This window comes from Salarias fasciatus, chromosome 1 (assembly GCF_902148845.1).
Source record: "Salarias fasciatus chromosome 1, fSalaFa1.1, whole genome shotgun sequence".
Lineage (NCBI taxonomy): Eukaryota > Metazoa > Chordata > Actinopteri > Blenniiformes > Blenniidae > Salarias > Salarias fasciatus.
The window spans coordinates 13,025,610-13,046,875 of NC_043745.1; the positions used below are offsets into that span (position 1 = coordinate 13,025,610).

General features: G+C 39.7%; 1 protein-coding gene across 1 annotated transcript in view; it reads left to right on the plus strand.

Moving 5' to 3' along the window:
- Positions 1-12,148, plus strand: part of slc6a2 (solute carrier family 6 member 2) — a 29,487-nt gene extending 17,339 nt beyond the window's left edge. The window contains exons 7-15 of the mRNA XM_030089380.1: positions 661-764; positions 2,581-2,705; positions 2,784-2,896; positions 5,689-5,817; positions 6,633-6,732; positions 7,408-7,508; positions 9,158-9,325; positions 10,109-10,180; positions 10,345-12,148. Of these exons, the coding sequence (XP_029945240.1) occupies positions 661-764; positions 2,581-2,705; positions 2,784-2,896; positions 5,689-5,817; positions 6,633-6,732; positions 7,408-7,508; positions 9,158-9,325; positions 10,109-10,180; positions 10,345-10,368 (936 nt within the window). The 3' untranslated portion in view covers positions 10,369-12,148. The remainder of the gene's footprint in view (positions 1-660; positions 765-2,580; positions 2,706-2,783; positions 2,897-5,688; positions 5,818-6,632; positions 6,733-7,407; positions 7,509-9,157; positions 9,326-10,108; positions 10,181-10,344) is intronic.
- The last annotated feature ends 9,118 nt before the right edge of the window (positions 12,149-21,266 follow it).

Sequence of the window (21,266 nt, forward strand, 5' to 3'; positions counted from 1 at the left end):
TTTAGTGCAGCACTAACTAGAGTGTGTATGTTTAACATGCAGTCCAAACATCCAAAATCTGAAAAAAAATTTGGATTGATGGCAAGCTTGTTGAGAAATTGGGCTTCAGAGTGAGTTCTAGTCAGAGTTCAGGGACAGTTAGACCTCCAGTTTAGTGATGAAACTATGAAACTGTCAGAACTATTTGTTAATTTTACAAGCTTGACGTAACATTAACATCAGTCTGTCCAGATTAGCATTGCTTCACTGCCGTGTTGCTGTATTTTATGGGGTGTAACATTTTACGCTCTGTGGGTGAAAGGCCAGATTGCATAAGTGCCTCCCTTACTGATTGTATTTACAGTATATGAGTGAATGCATGCTGTGTACACACTTAAGATTTTATCTTCCATTTTCTGAGCTAATGTACGTGTGAAGGTTCAGGAAAAAGGCCCATGCTTTGCAACACATTTGTGGGAGTTCTGTAAAAGCTTAATTGATGTGTTTTGTGAGTTGGGTGGTCGGGACTGAGGACAAATGGGAAAAAGGAATGTGTTTTTCCTAGAAAGTACATTCAGTTTGAATGATTTCACATGGATTGAAAATGATGTTTTCAGGCATTTCTGTGACATAAAATCGGTGGTTGCTGAAACACTTGTTTCCCTGTTCGTTTGTCTGCAGGTGTGGATTGACGCCGCCACCCAGATATTCTACTCTCTGGGCGCAGGGTTCGGCGTGCTCATTGCTTTTGCCAGTTACAACAAATTCGACAACAACTGCTACAGGTTTGTAGAGTTTGGCCAGAACATCTGAAGCAAGCCCGCAGCGACGGCTCATCTTTCCTGGTTTTTAACTGGATCACGAAGAAAGGGTGATGCTAATCTGTCCAGTTTCGCCTCCGTGGCCAGGTCTTATTCCGGCTGATAAAGTACAGGCCAGGAAGGTTTTTCACATCGTAGCCGAAGGCTGAATGTCGGCTGGTTTGTCACAGAGCCGCTCTTCCTCAGAAAAAAGCAGACAGGAGGTTGAGAGCTCGGCTAATCCTTTTTCCACATTAATAAGCTGCAGTTGTTGGCAAGTCGGCGAGCGGGGTATGCCCTTGTGAATATGTTGCACTCGGCACCAAACCGTACCTCGCTGGAGCTGCGCAGAATTTTCCCGTGAGTTATTGTCGAGCGATCGTGATACTGTTACAACCCTAACTAAAGAAATTATCACATAATGTATCACCTCAGAGGTGAAACATAATGCAGAGTGTCAGTGAGGCATTTAATCCAAATCAGCACCCTGCTTCGTATCACAAAGCACTATAGACCCCCCTCCTCGTGAGTCCACTCTCATTTCCTTCACCTTCTTTAACCCCAAAAAAGGCCTCTTTTTCTCTCCTCTTCTCCTGTCCCATTGAAGAAAACGTTTGCGGCCTTGCCGGCAGGTGGGAACGGCATTAAGCCCTTTGTGGCAAATTAATAAATGTGAAGTCGGTGGAAGGGAGCAGTTTGAAGGAGCAGGCAGTGTTGGAAAAGTAAGCACTGAGAGCGAGGGCTTTGGATTGGAGGAAAAATATGAATCTGTGTGTGTGTGTCCTCTCCCACAGCTAAGAAAACCATAAAACCCTGCAGCCTTGTGGAGAAACAAAAAGAAAAACTGTCAGACTGAACAAGCACTCATATATCTACATGTCAGTGACAGCTGGGGCTGTGAAAATATTTCTGCTAAAACCTAAAGCCATTGTGTCTAGATTAAAGTTCAAAAGGTTAATTTATCACATGCATGATTGTACATGTACAGCAGCGCTGGAATGTGTCCACTGCCACTCCAGAAACTCTACAAGTCAAATAGAAATAAGAATTCTTTTCCACAAACACTTAGTATACAGTTAGTAAACACTCGGTATAGAGGGAAAAAACAGGAATACACACAGAAATATTGTAGTTAAATGTAGTCATTGTACTGCCTTGAAATTAAATTTGAACAACCTAATTTATCTGTTGATATATGGCCTGTCTGTTTCCAGTGTGCTGGTTTGTCATGTGGGATGAAGTACATGATCCAAGCTGTGCTTCGGTGCAGTGACCCACGTGAAGAGCAGATATGAATAAAACTGATAAAGCATCTATTAATGCCTGCACAAAAGACATGAAGGAAAAACTTCACTTTGTGCTCTCGAAGCCGTCCAAGGTCAAGCTGACCTTTTTCAGTGTGTCAGACAACATCGGTTTAATACCGACAGAACAGCGCTGTCATTATTTGTCTGCCCATTAGCGAGTCAAAGAGAACAGCGGGTTCTCTATAATGTGAATATCCATCCTAAAAACACCAATTTCCTTTAAGATCAGCCAATGCAACTCTTGAAAGTAACGCATTTCTGTATTTCACCCTGGATTACGACGCAGTACCTCTGAAAATGAAGAAAAACTATAAAAGGGAAGCTCTGATGCTATCAGAGGCTGACTGGTGTTTGAACAGCCGTTTATTTCAGCTCTGATTTTAACCTTATCAGAGAAATCCACCCTGTGGAAAATAGAGAATCTCAGTCTTTAAGGTTGAAAAGCCAAACTCTTTTTTTTAAAACCTTTCCTTGTTGTTGTTCGCTTTCCACAGGGATGCTCTCTTGACCAGCACTGTGAACTGCGTCACCAGCTTCTTCTCAGGGTTTGCCATCTTCTCTGTGCTCGGATACATGGCGTACAAACACAAGGTGAAAATAGAGGATGTGGCCACAGAGGGTAAGTCGCGATTTGCTGTGTAAGATTTGAACTTTGGATACAAGGTCTAGTTTGTAAGAACACTTGTTGCTCGCACAGGGGCGGGCTTGGTGTTCATCATTTATCCCGAGGCCATCTCTACGCTGCCTGGCTCAACGTTTTGGGCCATTGTGTTCTTCATTATGTTGCTGACTCTGGGGATCGACAGCTCAGTGAGTACCGACCACCATGGCGGCAGTGAGAGGCGCTTTACTGAGGCTTCCCAGCACTGCAGTGTGGACATATGTACAAAGACAATGTTGGAAATGTTGTAACGCAGTGAATTGTGGGGCAGGATTCCCCTGGGGGGGGGGGGGGGGGGGGGGGGGGGGGGCTGATGGAGGGTTTTCAAGGGGCGACAAGGAAAAATCTGAGGAATGTTTAGTCTCAGCATGATATGGCTGGGAAGAAATTATGATTAAAAAAAAAAAGAAACAAATGGATGACGAGGCTGTGCATTATCTTATTAAAACATACAGTTTAACATACTGAAGTGATTTTACGTGTGATAAAGATTTTTTTAAATAAAACAAACTTTATAGTATAACAGCAGAGGGAGAAGCATATCACTAAGACAAGAAAAGCTATCGTCTTTATTTTATTTAAATAGCACCTTTTTACACATAAAATGTTCTTTAAACTGCTTCTGAAATTAAAAAAGGAGAGAAAAAAATTTAAATAAGAAAAAAAATCAGTAATATTGAAATAGAGGCAGCTTTAAAAGTATACTAAAACAAATTAGATGACATAAGAGCCAAAAATATGTAGAAAAAAAAACACACCAAAAAATCATAATTATAAAGCGAATTCAAATAAATTGCATGAAAACAATGAAATCACATAGAAGAAAGAAAACAGAAACACAATGTTAAGATAATAAAAAAAGTTTTCAAGCTGCTTTGTTAAACTGATAAGTACGGAGCCCCGGACATGACATGGTAAAAAAAAATAATTAAATCGTGTGCACGAATTACTAATTCGTTCCCACGAATTAGTTATATAATTCATATACTGAACAGTTCAGTAAAGTTGGCAGCATATTGACAGATACGGACTTTCAGTCTCAATAACTCTTTAACAAAACGTCAATATCATACAAAGGGCGCTGCATCCCATCGTTGTGAGGTGGACGATATGCTGCAAGCTCATTTTTATTAAAAGTATCTGTCTATCAAGCAGCAGAAAGTACTGCAGGTTAAGGGATCGTCTACAATTTACAAGACACTGCAACAGTGAAGACAAATACCATATCCAATAAATTTGATAGGAGATAAATGAAGGTTGTAGCGATTATGGTGACACTGAAGTAAATCCCAGTGGTGGTATTACTTGTTTTTTTTTGTTTTGTTTTTTTTTGTTGTTGTTGGTGGGTTTTTTGTTTTTTTTTTTTGAGCTATTTGTCTTCACTGTGGTTGAAGCAGTAGAAGCCATAGACTCAGCCGCTGTGCTCCGGTATATCCTTCCGCGGAGCACTATGCTTGTGCAGATCTGTGTGTATCAAAACGTTATTTTAACGGAATTAAAAGAAAACACGTCTTTTAAAATGTTTAAAATGTTTCATAACCATTCGGATTTACTTCACGTGCTAATACGCCGTCCCCTGGACTACTGGAAGGAGTATTTTGTCCACTTTCGTCAGTCCGGCTCTGTTTCCTATTGACTTCCAGCAATTGAGTTAAGCTAGCTACGATGCTAACAGCTGGGAACCAGCCACTGGACGCAGAGACACAAAAAAGGTATTTATGAGCTTGTCTAACTTTGTCAATGATAGGGATAGGGCGTGGGTCAAAAATCTTCGGAGTATTCCTTTAATCAGCTCCGCTGTCAAGGACATGAGACACGGAGCGGATTATCGATCGGCGTAGATGACTTCGTACAATCGGATCCAAAATACAATCCGCTCCAAGTGAAGCGGATCCACTTGGGCGTTTATATGACACATTTACAATCAACTTCACCTTACAATCTGATTATACGGGGCCCATGTAAACGTGGCCAATGAGTCTGGCTTTTAACCCCAAACACCTCCTGGTATGATGGCCTTCAGAGTTCAGAGGTGTGAAATGGTTCGAGCTCTATGAGGTTCCTCATCCTCCTGCGATGTGAAAATCCCTGCTCTCATGTCGAATGTTTTCAACTGAAAGACGTCCTATCTGAGCTGGTTATTTCAACATGATGAAACCATTACGAAAACCAGAAAAACTTCAATGAGGACATTTTCAAAACTTTCCATTCCGTTACAAACATGAACTCATACTTGAGCGCTGCGAGCAGGTTTGCTTTCCTCAGCCCCCCTTTTCTTCTTCATAAAACTGGATATGTTTTTTTTTTTGTTTTTATGTCTTTTGGCAGCTTTGAATCAACTGGTTTCACAGGGAAGCCGCTAGAATAAAATCCACTAACAATATCAGAAGTGTTTTGGGGCAGTTTCATCTTTGATGATGCTCATTTATCTCAACTGATTGTGTTTGAACACATTAAATACATGTTAAGAATCCTGCAATTGAAAATCCTCAGCTTCTGCCTTTTAAGTAGGAGATAACATGTTTGTATTCCCTGACATCAACTTAGACTCTGAATTCTAAAAGAATGTGTTTACATTTTTCTTTACTGCACACACCACAGTTGTACTTGCTTTGTTGAATGGATCATATTATCAACTACCATTATTAGTAAATGATCTAATAATCTACCAAACACATTACCAATCATGTGGTGTGACTGACTAATTTATGCTAATGATACTGGTGGATGCAGCTCAAGTGTGTATGTTGTTGTTTTAAAGTTAGTTTTTAATTTAGTGGAAATGCTAATGGGTATTGAGAGAGAATTATTCAAGCTCTGGAAATAAGCCTTTGACTAAACATAGCCTCACTAGAATCCCTGGACAAACTTTCTAGAATTCCTGAGACAACACATTTGTTTTGAAGTGAAATCTGGGAATTGTGTGTGTTTTTTCCCGCAGATGGGTGGCATGGAGGCCGTCCTCACAGGCCTGACAGACGACTTCAAGATCCTCAAGAGGAATAGAAAAGTCTTCACCTTCGCTACAGCTTTCGGAACCTTCTTAGTTGCCTTGTTTTGTATCACTAACGTAAGAATCTGCTTTTCATTGTTTAGCATACTGCTTAAAATGCATCTCCATATGAATGCATGTTTAATCTCTCCGTTTTCTTCCCAAAATCCGAAAACACGCATTTAAGGTTAATTTATGTGATAATTTTTATGATATGAGAACGTGTGAGCGTTTGTGTCCGTTTCCTCTGTGATGACCTGGTGTCGGCCGACAGTCGGCGAGAAATGGCTCCAGGCGCCACAGTCCTGAACTGGAAAAAGCCATGTCGTATCGAAGATGAATGAACGAACGCGTGAAATATAGTGCATGCTTCTGAGCATTTAAACATAGAGATTTAAACTGCTCTTGACTCTCCAATCTCATGATCCCTCGTCTCTGAGGAATTACCGCAAAACGCACATAAACGATCAAAGAGCTCCACTCCGATAACAAATCAGAATTTAATTATAGCCAGACCCTGGAAGCCATCGATTAATTTACTCTGTAGGCCCTATTCATTGGCACAGGGTCAGCACCAAAGAAATGCCCTGTGATTATAGAATTGCAGACATTGGAGACAGAAAGGTATTATGTTCGTGATTCACATGGTTTCCCCCCTTAATCCAATCAATAAATTACTGAAACGGTGCGGCGTGCCTTCCGAATCCCAGACCCGTGGTGCAAGAAACAGACAATTACATATGTGCAACTTTTCTCTGCTGGCAGGCCAAGTCCACAGGGTCTCTTTAAGGAACAATATATTAGTTTGGCTCGTCAAATGGCTAAATGTAGAAGTAATATACATTATGCGTGCTCACGCCGTCTCATTTTTCTGTTTTCGTCCCTCTCCTCAGGGTGGTATCTATGTGCTGACGTTGTTGGATAAGTATGCTGCTGGGACTTCTATCCTGTTCGGTGTGCTAATCGAAGCCATTGGAGTTTCATGGTTTTATGGTAAGAAACTGATCTCTCATCATTTTCGTATTTATATAATGACCTTTTGTTCCGCTACTTAATTGCACTGAAAAAGTGTGTCATTCGATTATAAACGGAATGATAATAATGTCATTAATTTAAAATGATCTGTTTTCATTGATGGTCATGATTTAAAAACTTTTGATACCATCGAAAAAACTTAGAAAAGGTCATGTTGATAGAGGACATTTTTCCTCGTTCAACAAGGCAGGAACAATTCAGAACGATTCAACTCTAAGCAGGAAATTAAGTTGAGCCAATTTTAAATTAGCTTCATGGAATAAATTACAAATTGTGGTCGCCATTGTGCCATGCTGGCTTCTGTGATCTGATCTCTGTACTCCCCTCATATGCGGCACGACGCTGAGCAATGATCGCATTATCCAAAGAGAACAAGGCGGAGAATTAAAACAAAGCTTAGGTCATGAGGTTCCGTGTTGGTTTACGTGAAAGGCTGCTCTGATTTCACCCAGAGAAACTCATTAAATAACAGCGTGATAATATCAATTAGATTATAAAGTAATTTTGTGTCCGGCGCAGTGTTTGTTTTGTCGATTTCCAAGTTCTATATGTGTCACATTCTCCCTGATTTTCCTGAGAGAATATTGAATATAAGTCCAGTCTCTGCAGTGTGAATGTGTGTGTCGTCCCCAGGTGTGGATCGCTTCAGTGAAGATATCGAGCGAATGATGGGCTTCAAGCCAGGACTCTACTGGAGGCTCTGCTGGAAATTTGTCAGCCCGGCTTTTCTGCTGGTGAGAGAGAGCGAGAGAGAGAGAGAAAAAAAAGAAAAGTTATTGAATTAAGACTGTTATCAATGGATGGAAACGATAACCTAATAACTAACAAAATGGTAGAAAATTCAAAAAATATTTCGAGAACGAACAACTGACCTTGTTTACAGGAAGAACACAAACTAACTGAAGTCGGGGAAACATTCGAAAACAACTTACAGTAGTCAACAGAATGTGGGTAAACATGCATGCTGCGGTGTAGCTGCTAAAGTTACCGAGCTCACCGACGAGCCTGGGTTCCCAAACCTCCACCGCAACACGGTGTGGTGAGTCAACGCAGGATCCCATCTGCCTTCATTTCAGATCAACACATGGTCTTAATTTCTTCTTCGAGGTTCAGTCCAGAGATAATCGCTTTCTGGGTGCTTCAGAAGAAATTATGGTGTAAAAATGAAAGTTTCGTTGAATTCAAACAGTTTATTACTGAATGTAATGGAGACAAATTGCAATGACCTAAAAATCTGTTGCCAAAAGTGACAGATCCTGTGGTTGTGGGGCTTTACATCATAGAAATAAACAGTTCCTACTATCTTTATTGTTCTGAATGGATCCAAACAGCTGTTTGCAATATATAGTTGTTGTTTTTTTTCATGAAAATACAAAAAGAGCAGATTTCAGCCAAAAATATATTACCACACACAAGGCAAGGCGGTGAAGTTTATTGAGTGAATTTCACTGTCAGTGCATGAAAAGGTTTCACATTTTTAGGATTCTCCTTCAGTTCCTTCAGTGGTAAAATTAATTTAGCAGACGAGGGGATTCGGAGAACAGCAAATCACAATATTTGTGTTGGTGGAATTTACCCGCCGACGTAGTGAGCCTGATACCATCGGCAGCAGTCATGCATCAGCCGCGTACACAGAGGTACGGCGGGACAAAGCAGGCTCTGAGTGCACCTCCTGTTGTGAATGTAGCTGTGTGTGTGTGTGTGTGTGTGTGTGTGTGTGTGTGTGTGTGTGTGTGTGTGTGTGTGTGTGTGTGTGTGTGTGAGACGCCACGTGCAATAAAGGAAGCACATGGCCCCTTCAGTGTTATGCAGGGGTGGGTGTTGACAGCCATGTGCTTCCTCTAATAGTAATGGCTGTCTGCAACCTCCCCTCCACAACAAGGCACTTTTGTAGGAATGAGGAGGTTTTCCAGTGACGTGAGAAGAAAGTCGGGATTCAGTTTAGTGTTGGATTTCACATTAAAGGTGCCCGTGAACTGTTTTATATTTGTAAATGGTGATCCGCTGATTATCATCTGCAACTGATTACATGCAAGCCAGTGTAGGGTTTTAGGCAGCGAAGGCAAAGTGGAAAGAAAAGAAAATACCAACAATGACAGTTTGAGTGTGTAAAAACAATATTTCAATATGAGCTTTGAACAGGCTTCAAACAAGAGCATCAGTTTTCAGATAAATAATTTGACCCGTGACGCATGTAAAATAACTCACATGACTGTCCTCTCTTGGCATTTGTATCATTCTCTTTCAGTGTCAGTGTTTTGTGTTTATTTATCCACCCCTGAACTCCAGACATTACCGGCCTTGCCAACACAAACACATCCAAAATCCTAATATCTGTGTTTTGTTTTGTTTTTGTCCTCCCTTGTTTTTTACTGTCTCTCAGTTTGTGGTAATAGCCAGTACTTTGACAGCGTCGGGCCTCAAGTACGACGAATACATCTTCCCCAACTGGTCCAACCTACTCGGCTGGGGTGTTGCCATGTCCTCCATGCTGTTTGTTCCCTGTTATGCTGTTTATAAATTCTTCAGCCTACCGGGGACATTCAAAGAGGTTTGTATCAAATCATGTTTTTCCGTGAAAAGCCTGACTCGTCTGTAGAGACGTACTGTACATGAGCTGACATGACTAACAGACTGATGGGTGAAGAGGAGCGGCTACAGTTGAAAACAGCTCTGACTTGCACAAGAGCATGAGAAAAACGTGCACTCACGTGCGAAGCACAAATAAACCGGGATCTCAGTGTAAATGGACGTTGCATAACAGTAGCCACATGTAATCACTGGTAAATGGTATGATTGTCGCTGCGGGGCATGCAGTGTGTTATGTTTTTAGACGTAATTAAAAACAATCATCTGATTTAGGAGTGAACTGTGCTCCGTCCACTTGGCGATGCCGGCACTGTGAGAACACCGTCAGATGAAATGATTGCTAAAAGCAAATTGAGAGTTCACGATCGCAATCATCAAAGCGGCAGAGAGCTATTTTCATCCCTCAGCAGTCAACCGGCCAGTGTCAGCTTCACTACACTGTAACATTTCCCACATCCCATTGGCATTTCCCGTTGGTACCCGGGGCAAAGGTTTTATCTCAGGTTCCCAGGATGCATTGTTCTTCAACAAAATGCCCTGACTTTTGCCTCTTAAAAATAACCAAAGTAAATAGTCTCTATCTTGAGTGTATTACATATTACAGGACATTTTTGATTGGAATCTCGTTGAGTTGGGAAGCTTTAATGAATCACTGTGAAACATGAAAAAGTTGCATAAGAAAGGTTTGTTGGCACATCGGTTGTATGAGGAGTAATGGGACTGTGTTTGGATGCTTGTCTTGCAGAGAATAGCCTACTGCATCACTCCAGAACATGAGCACCATTTAGTGGCTGAAGGAAACGTGCGGCAGTTCCACGTAAGAGATACTGTTCGTTTTTTTCTGACATAAAGCTACAATAAATCTTCAGTTGGTCTGTAAAGGATTCTAGGGTCTTAAGCAGTGATGTTGGTACTCTGAGCTTCTTTTTTTTTTCGAGCATGTGTGAGAGGAAGCAATAACACTGATCTTTTCCTTTGCAGCTCAAACACTGGTTGGCCATTTGATCTTGAATATCCAGAATCCTGTCATCCAGCCTCACATCTGGAGTTCCTGTGTGCCGCCAGCGGTCGGACAGGCTTCGGTCTCCCTCTGTAGCCTCCCTCTTCTCCCTGCACATTTAAAACCCATGGCCTTTGTTCACAGTGGCTTCAAATGATTTGATTTCAGAGTTCTGCCGCGTGACTTTCTGAAGCCACCCTCCAGTTCCAGCTCAGATGGGAGCAGCGCCACGTTTCTGTATGGGCACAAATATGATTTTATATACTATTTGAAACAATCATAACTTTAGTTATGATTTTGTATAGTTTGTGATGTTTTTGTCTCTCGTGAGGGACAGAAACTAAAGTGAACCTCACAATAATATTTCCCTGTGTGTCATAATACGTGGGGGGATAAAATCAACTTTTAAACTTGTTTTTTTTTAAGGCCTGTGCTTATTTATTGTGTTATGTTTGGAATAAAGTCTCTCTTCTTGCGATTCTTTTGGCGCAGTCGCTTATCTGTGTCAGTGCCTTATCAAGCAAGACACGTCATGTTTCACGCAGTCCCTTTAGAAAACCAAAAAAAAGAGAGAGAGAGAGAGAGAGAGAGAGAGAGAGAAAGCAACATAAATAAAACAAAAATGTGTTGACTCAGGAAACTTTGAATATCAGTTTCAGTTTTCAGTTTATGGGCCGTTAATTTTAACGACGTCCTTTCAAACTGAAAACAAAGAACTGAAGGTCAGCATCACATCAAGATCAAGCTCCTCAGCAAATAAAATAACAAAAAACAAACTTTACGGTAAAGGGAAAGTCGCACGCATCTCCTCAAAGCTTTATTAATGCTTTTTTTTATGCTTTTATTAGCCAGAATCTCAACCAGGCCTGGATCTGAAGGGCAGATCCAGGTTGGTGCCTGGCTACTTGGCGCTTGGCGAGGAGAAGAATTCATCAAACCAAATGACGTAACTGTTACAGATAGTTTTGTATTCTTGTTGTCTGACTTTCTTTTTTTTTTTTAAAGTGTCTCTTCAGTGTGTGTCAGGAATATCTGTAGTCTTTCCTCCAAAGAAATGAGGATGTGCGGGTGTGTGTGCACCTGCACTGGGATGTTGTTGTCAGTCAAACAGGACGCTGTTCGTCTGCATGGAGAACTCACATTCGCCTCTTTTGCTGTGCTGCATATTAACTATAATGTTTTCAGCATAAATGCTCACTTTTTTTTTTCGAGACATGCCTTTTGTTGTTGCTCTTGTTCATTATCATCAAAGTGCCAACATGTTCCTTTAAGAGAGATATTGTTATATTTATATTCCTCTGTTTCCTTATTTATTGGAATGAAGTTGATTTTTAACCTGGAATCATTACGAAACAGTCTTAGTCAAAGGAATACAGCCACAAAGAAAAAAAAAAGAAAATATGTGGAAATATATAAGAAGATATAAAAATATAAATATATTCTTTTGTTATATCTAATCTTGTATTTATCAAATTGTTTATAGGAAAACGTGAATGAATGTAAAGTATTTTAAATGTACCTGTCCATCGTCATAACCTGGTGTTTGATGTATAGCTAAGATGAACTATTAAGAAAAAAAACAAACAAACTGTATTCTTCAGTGTAACTCTGAGCTACTTTGTCTCATATTAAATGTGGACAAATAAACAGCCAGCTCTCCTGGACTATGTTTACAGAAATACTGTGTTCAATACCAATGTCCTGTTGACCGTGAGTGACATCTATCTGAGAAGTCTGAAGTATTCACACTATGATAATAAAGACTTTCTTCTACACACACGGAGACCATGTGCCTCGCGCTGTGATTTTTTTCAGGTTTTGACAGTGTTTGACACGAGTCAGCATCATTTTACTGCACACTGAGGGCTTTTCAAAGCTGATTTAGCCTTTTTTGCGATTCCGTCCTTTGTTAACCATTTCTTTTGGTCATGGAGGTCATCCACCTCTATAGCTCTCTTTGTTTCTTTGTTAAACTTTCTGTTTTTCGGTATCTTGTAACGGCTTTTTAGTATTTTAAGCAGTTGATGAAACATAACATAAAAAATGTAACATCTGTAAACACAATTTTTTAGGGTTCATATCTTTCAAGCAGGTTATTTTTGTGTGTGTGTTATTTACTGGCTTCACCAGTTTTACTGCAAGACCTTTTAAGAAACGTAAACACAAGTTTCAAAATTGAGCAAATAAAAAAGGGGTTTCTAGGTTTCTAGATGAAAAGCACAGAAATATCTAAACTGGTAAACGAGTTTATTAGTAAGTGTCAGTTTTTTTTCCCATCCTCGGTCCCCCCCTCAGTTTTTATACCACCTGAACTTGATCGCCACAACCTGTAGAAAAACAAACCTGTTTCATTCAGATAACCTACACAAATGCATGTGAACAATCAGAAATATGGTCTTTTAGGTTTTCTGATAGGCTTAAATTACAATAGGTCCTTTAGCCACGAAAGTATTAAAGAAGTTTTAGATTTCCAATTGAACACTTCTTTATAAGAATTCGAAAAACAGCAAACATGTACTTACAAAGAGGAAACTTACTGATATATTTCAATGAGTTCAAAGTTGATGTTTCAGAATATGTTTAAGGATTTGCTGGAACATATGCGAAAAATCTGTATGCATGTGGCCATACTGGCTAAATTGGGCGTTCAGTTTATTCTAATATGAATTGAAACTAGTTAATTTGAGCACAGGAAAACAAACAGCTGAGTTGCATTAATCTTGTGTTAGCAGCATCCCTGTTCCTCACTCCCACTTCGATGGTATCATGAACACTGAATCGTCAACTGAAGCCGTGGTTTCTCGGTTACATAGCAGAGCTGTTTCGTTTCCCAGGAAGTTTGATATGTTGATTCTGTGGAGAACAGTGGAAAGGATTCAACATGTGAATGTGTAAAACTTTGCATATAAAAATCTTACAAGTGTTTAATGTAACTGAGGTTATCAATAAGCTCCAGCTCCAGAAACAAGAACTTTGATGTTAACTTTTTTTTCCTTTTATTTTCTTTCATATGCTAGTTTTTATGTTCTGTATTAGGAGAAGAAACAGGAATGAACCAGAAAGTTCACTTAAACCAACCAGAGTACATGAGGGGGCACAATGCCAGATTATCTGACGTTACAACAGCTACATGTTATCTGTCAGCCAGAGAGGCCTTTTGTGTGGAGTCTTTACTCAAAGAAAGTTAAAACAACACTGCCTCTATCCTATCCAGCAAACCGGGAGTAGAGTGGCTACATAAATGTGAAGTGCAATATTTCGTCATCCAAGCAGCGCTCCCTCCAGCACATGCACAGAAAACAGTTTAAAGCCGTCGTGAGCCAAACGGTAGCGGGAGAGTCTGCTCCAGTGGTCCGTGTGTGTTGGGAGGAGCTCATATACAGTATTAGGCTGCAGAATACTCACGCTTTGGGAATGCTTAGAAGGAAAAAAAAAAAGAAAAATAAAAAAGAAAAACCTCTAAAAACTTTGTCCAAATTGGTGTGAGGCCCAAACCCCAGACAGTCATGTTTAGTCCTTTGTGTCTCCAGATGCGCTGCTGGACTGTGTTTAGCACCGTCGCCTCACAGTAAATGAAGCAGCTGTGTGTTGTTCATACTGTGTATAAATGTATCATCAGTTAATGATATGGACAGTCCAGAACCTGACAGATTTGAACAGAGACTGTATCAACAGGAACCTGGAAAGGATACGCAGGTAGAGACAATGGATGGTGGCTGGACGTGGGTGTTGCCTCAATGTCAACAAACAAACCAGGAGAAGAGGAAGTGATCATGCTGAGAAAAGCAGACTTTTGAAGATCCAATGATGATTCAAGTTTTATTTTGTTTTAATTAAAAACTTTGGCTTTCAGTTGGCCAGACAGACCATGAGGGAAAACTGCCGGGTTGCTCAAGAAGAAGGGAGGCTGTTTTCAGTCGGGTGGAGGACGAGTTTCCAACAGAGCTTCATTCTGATTTATGCAGGGTAATAAGAGTTGTATTCGAGGAAATCACCAGCATTGGTAGAATTCATTCATTCCTGATCACTTTCATCCATCAGTTTGACTTCTTTTTTTTTTGTTTTCCTAAGTGGAATGACATTTTTATTAGTATTTAGATAATCTATGAGACAGGTTGAGCGTAGAAAGGTCAAGAGGTTTTTGTTTTGTTTTTCAAGTCCCATGTAACTTCAAAGAAAAAATTAATTACGCAATTTCACAATGCTGTTATCTCTTAGATACAGACAATATGTCACTGTCAGACTCCGTCAGTTTCAACCCATAAGGACTCTAATCGGAAAAAATAATAGGAAAAAAGATTACTCAACACTGCAGATTTGGCCGAAGAGCGTGACAATGAAAGAACTTCATGTTGTGCTTCATGGGATGTGAAGCACAGCAGGATATCTCTGTCTGCCTGAGTCTGTGAGTCTTCAGCCAAGCGAAAAAGACAATTCAAGATATTTTTCATTGTTTGACAACAAGGATATCCCAGATTGCAGAATATCAATGAAGCACAGCTGATATTTAATCTCCAGTCTGTTTGTACCCAAAATTGTGTCAACATGAAGGCAAACATTCAGCAATGAATCAGGATTAAATGAACTCTGCTTTTTCTAGCTGAATTAAATAATAAAATGTTTATTGTAAAAATAAGTTGTTCTTTAGTTTGCTGGAAAAAAAAAACCATTCAAAATAAATAAAGCGCTATAAGTTACTAAGTAGGATCTATTTCAGAACCCTCAATTGATCACCAACAGTCTTGTAACTGATAATTGCTTTTAATTGTTTTTACCATTTATGCTGTATATTTAGAAGTTGGGCTCAAATAGCTGTCCTTTTTCATCCTATCTAATCTGTTTTCTGTCTCTCGATGTCCGTGCGTCTACCTCGATGCAGCAAAAAGGTCAAACTCACAAACTTTCATCAAATTTGTTTAGCCAATAAAAGTCAGGCCAGACCACCGTAGACCTGCTTCTTAATTGTCAGCTCTGTGCTGCACTAATGTAATTGGGGCAAAGGAGAGTCATTTTTTTAATGCACCGCTTTAGACTGAGGACTTGTTCCATACTTGACAATTGAATTGCCAGACAGCAGTCCATATAAGTGTATGTGGAGAGGCTTTCCGTGGCCGGCGGATCACTGTGGATTGAATCCTGGCACCGGAACAGTGGTGAGAGTTGTCTCAGAGCGAAATGAGAAATCCTTGAAGGAAAATTTTGTTTTCGTACCTCGTAGTTTCCATGTTATAGCTGAGTGAGATGAATGTGCTACAGTAGGTTTTCAAATTTGTTCAGCTGTTTTGAGGAGGGAAGACACAACAGTGTCTGATCAGTTCATGTGAATTTGCCCGATAACCACATGTTGAGCAAATGATACTCGTCTTTTGTAGTTGTCTATTTGCTGCTGCTTTGTCCAGACCCACCAACTGTGAGGTAACTGTGATATTTCGATCTGAAACTGTGTCTGTTTGACGGGTCGCCTCCCCTCCGCACTGCAAACATCTCTCTGCTTTTCTTGGAAAAAAATGAAACTCATTAAGCAGTCAGTTTTTCCAGCTTGATGTCTGACTGTGACTGAAAAGCAATGTTTCAATGCTTGGGGCTTAAAGAAATATTTTGTTGTGCTTTAGCTTGCAACTTTTTTTCCCTACTTCATTGGATGGATTACCCCATCAGGTGTTTTCCACTCACTGAATCTGATTCTGTTGCTGTATTCTTTCTGTGTGATCTTGTTTAGTCAAAAATAGAGTTAATAGTGAAAATAATGATACTAAAAGCTCATACCAAAGCTTTGAGGTCTCGCTGGTGCGGACCCACATGTCAGAGTCAGACGTTCAGAAAGCGCAGAGCAGCTGTGGGCATCGCACCGCGGCCAGCATTCCTCACAAGCAGGAAACTCCTCTCCTCCCATGGGCGCACTGTGTGGATGATGTATTTCCTGTTTATTCCTGGGCCACCCCGACAACTATCCAAGCCAGGATCTCAACAGAATCCAAAACATCTTCAAAAGAAGGACAGAGCTCCAACACCCCCGTGACCTTTCCCCCCACGGTTGCCATTTGAGTCTGACATGATTGAATTTATTGCTGCACTATTATTTTTTCCTCAACAGCTGCCTGTTTCCTGTCTCTCAAGAAAAACCAGACAGGAATCTAAGAAATGGCAAATTCTGATTCCGACATGAGATACGGTTACATATGACTGCCACTTCTCGGAATTCCTGGTCAGCATTTCTGGCCCGAGGCTAGCTGGAACACTGATGCTTACTACCTCATGTCAGGAAATAACAAACCTTTAGTACCTGACAGGAGACCCGTAGTGCAAAGGTCATCTGCTATAAGAGAAGATGATCTTTCACTGGATGTTTATTTTTGGGATGTTAAACCATCAACATTCAATACTTAAAACAAGCTTTTCCAATACTTTTTGCATCTTTTGAGTTTAGATTACAATTGTAAACATAGATAAGCTTTTGTCATGCAACTAAGAAATCTTGTTGAAAACATACAGTAGGCACATCCAAAATACACTTTTAGCTTCAATCATATTCAATCATCGCTTTGTCATGTTACTCAGGCTTTCACTTATTTTTGATTGAATGTTGGATTTTTTCGGGGTGTTTTTTCACATTATACATTATTGTTCACAGCTGTTGGGATGCAGTGATAATAAAACTGTTCAAGTGATCTTTATTGTTTTTTACAACTCTTGTATTAGTTACACTCATGGTTTTGTAAAAAAACAAAAAAAAAACAAAAAGAGTTTATTTTATTATTTAAATTGATCTGCATTGCAGTGACATTACATTTTGTTTTGTAAAGTTTCCCATTCCTCATGACTTCTATGAAATAAAAATCCTGCTGGTGAAAAAGCATCCCCCTGACCCCAGAGTTTTCAGTGACGCTGTGGCCCCAGAAGCTCTCTGGCCTTTGTGGTTCCTTTGATTCTCTCCTTGATTGCTGCCAGCTGTTCCTTGTTTAGCCTCTCCCTGTGTCTGTGTATTCGCCTCACTCCGTCCTTGTGTCATCGTCAGTTAGTCTGTTTTCCTCATTTGTGGTTCTCACCCTGTTTATGCTCTCCCCTGTGAAACCACCTGTTAGCACAGATTCCTCTGGTTGATCCTTTAGCTCTTTCTTCTGTCTCTTACGCCTTGATTTGATTTCTCGATGCACATCAGGAGCTGCTGTATTTTTCTTTTGGCTTTTCCTCAACATACACATTTTACAGTACACACAATGGAGTGTCAAATTCATCCTAAGGGACAGTATGCGCACATGGAGAGGGGTGGACATGTATTCATGCATGCTGGTGGATGCTTTTACGGGAAAACAACCACTGAGGCACACACATGTACATACTTCCATTGCAGACCATAAAAATCTGATATAATCCTACTGGGAGGGTTTCCGTGTGTTTCACATTTAGGAATAGGCACCGCTTACTTTATATATGCTCTACTAAGAAGAGTATATATAAGCTGTACATTTTAGGAGGTGAGATTTATTTCAATGGCATAAAATGTAAGTAAAATCTTTTTTTTTATATTCTTTTTTTGTGATGAAAACTCTCAATCAACAAATTCAATGTTATCCACCATATGGTGACTTATTGTAATGACAATGGCCAACAGCATGGCTTACTATTTGATTTTTTTGCCATTTACTTTTTGGTTATTTACTCTTTGATCATTTTTGCCCTCCATGTTGCCAGTGAGGAGAAGAAGGAGAAGCCCTGGGGGATTCTTTTTTTTTTTTTCATGTGGCCTGGTCTTGTAAGCATGATGTGTATCAGTCGGAACAAACTGTTTGCTACCGACAGGAGATATTTGTGTTTGTACAATCATTTTAAATAAATAAATAAAAGCAAGAACAGACCAGTGAGATTAAATTGTGCTGACCCTGAAGTTTGGTTGACATCCACACTTATCAGCATCAACAGGAACAGCTCGCCGCTTATCTTCACTGCCTTGACATAGAAGGGAAAATGATCCAAATCAGAGAATAAAGAGCAGACAGGAAGCATAAATAAGGGCTGCTTTTTGAAATATGTGAATAAATGTAGATGTGAAGGAAATATATGGAATTTAGAGTTTTGGTATGTGAGTTTAAGGGCCACTGGTTTTGCCTCTGATCATAAAAGGGATGCAAAGGTGCATTTATTCAAATGCTGTTTGTTTGCAGTCAGTGTGGTATAGTAGATTTTTGGTCATTCTTGAACCCCAGTAATAATTTCCCTTATTCAGTTGGAACTGGCTCCAGCTCCCAGCAAGCTTCCATCATCCTCATATTTACATATGGGCAATTTAGAATCCCCAATCTCCCTTTAAATCCATGACTCTGGATTGTGAAAGGAGTTCCTGGAGAAAACCCGAAGCACACACAAACTCCACCGAGCCTAACCTGGATTTGAACCAGGAACAATCTCATTATGAGGTGAGAGTGCTAATCCACTGGAACCACAGCCAAGACATCTACGCATGTTCAGCCATTTAAACTTTACATGCATAACTGCATCCTGTCTGTTTCCTTCTCCTTATGTTCATGATAAAACTGAGTGAGTGTGTGTTGGATGGCGGGTGCTGCCCAAACAAGGGTGACCTACACGGAAGACTGAAGCAGCTGTTCCCTCTCTGCTAATAAGCCAATTTCACAATGCAGCCTGGAGCAGTGACGCTGCATTAGGGCGCATTTCAACACCTCTGGGAAGCTGCAAGAGGATCGAGAACAAAGCAGAGACAAAGTAATCAAGGAACTCGATTCATTCGGGATAAACTTTCCTGAGTTTTTTGTAAATGGGTAAAAGTTTATTTCTGCTCTTAATCTTTTAACAGACTCCAGTATTTCATTATTTGAGAAAACGGTTGGACATTTGAAACCACAGTGTAGCTTTGTTCCATGATCATAATGTTATAGCACACACACAGCTTTTAACATTTGATAAAAATGCCCATTCTATAACCAAAACCATCCACTGTGCATTTATAAAAGGCTTATCTGTATTTCAGCCAGAAAACAAAATAATCAACCAATGACAAAATATTTGAGGGATGAGTCATAATCAAAGGAATGAAGAAACTGCAAAACCTGAAAATCTCACCAATTTTGTTTTGTCTTGAGTTTGTTCTTGGTCAAACTGTGAAATACCAATTGATTTAAGATAAAGTCACTTAAAAAAAAACAATATTTGAGAAGTGAATTGGTGACTCAGTTGTCTGCGAATGTAAATTTGTGTGCGGTTGTGTTTATCCTGTGACGGACTGGTGACCTTCGCCCATCGTCAGCTGGGATTGGAGTGACCCTGGGTCGGATTAAAACACGACAGAAGGTGGATGGACAGATGGGTGTTAGCATGTTTAGAGTTTCTGCTGGACTCTCCTCTGCTGGATACAACATGATGCCGGCCGACACTGAGAAGATATGGGTCCAACCTTCAGAAGAGGGTGAAGAAAGCAACACTTTCCAGAATAGCAACCAGAGTAATAGAAATAGTCTGGACTGTTTCTCACACAATTTTGAAGTTTTTTTTTTCTGTCCTTCTTTGTTCTTTAAAAATGAAAATATTCAAGATAAAACATGAAGACAGTAATGGCCATCAAAAACAGAACAGGAAGAGGACAGGAAGCAAAGTATGTTGCCTATTTGGTTTGAAAAACCATATTTTCCTTTGGTTATCTAATGCTGTTGCAAAGTTTTGTGTGTTTCTGACAAGTTTTTCATAGAGCATGGAAAGACTTTCTGATTTTTATTCTGAATTTTATTAGAAATATGACAAGTTTGATCTTGTATTTGAGCTACAAGCTTCCAGTAACATCTGGCAACCCTGGTCTCAGGCCTAATGAGTGAGTTAGCAGCCCTGCTGATGTTTACTTAATTCAACAGAAGAAATGTCAGTTGTTGGAAGAAGGTGCACAGATATTTAAAGGTTAGTGTTCTTTAATTTATTTATGACTAATGACAAAGGGAGAAATGAGTGACTAAGCAAAAATTAATCAAGTTGCTGAAGAATGAAATTAGTTTTAATATGATAATAATAGTTATGTGGAAAGGGCAGAGAAAAAACAGCTGCTTAATCTGTTTTCACAGACCACATAAGTAACATAATAAGCTCGTTAAATGTCAGCACTTAATTACTTTAGTAAATTATTTATTTTTGCCATCATGGTACAACTGCAGTGGTGGGATGGAATCATCTTTCAAAGTGAACCAAGTTATGAGATAGAATGATGTGGATGGGTGTGACACTGAGGATCATGTGAAGTGCAACTTGTAGTTTATTGTTATAAAGTCTTAATCATTCAGAAGGAAATGCATCATCCAGCAACATCCTGGAGAGGAAGTCTGGCTCGCTGTTCTGACAGACAGAGGACTTTTCGCATTTAAAGTCTCCTCCACAATACCTGCTGTCCTTGCTTAATGAGACAGTTTACGTTTATGTAAATATATATGTTCTGTATGCACTTATGTTATTTTATTGCGTTTAATCAGAGTTGATTTCTAAAGTGTAACTTCCTAGTAGTCACTTCATGGATTAGCAACTTTATCAAGAATAATCAGCTTTATTTGTTTTTAGGTATTTCAGCTACTTCCAGGCCAATGCTGCTGTGCTGAATGTTCTTTACATGAAATATTATGAACAAATCCAAAAAAGTAAAGTAAATTTTCTGTTGTTGTTCACCTAAAAGCCGATTTTCTGGACAGCAGCTAAAAGCAGCTAAAAACACTTCTACTTGTATCAGCATTAGTTTATGTAGCTGCTGATTTTCTTTTAAATCATATTTACTATAGTAATTTATGTTGACATTCTTATAATAATGGCTTTGTTGATTTTAGATTTTCTTAATTGACCTAATGCTCCCTGTGAAGCACTTCCATTCTATTCTAGTCTACTTTGTGTGTCTCCCATATTATTTTATGTTTTGTGG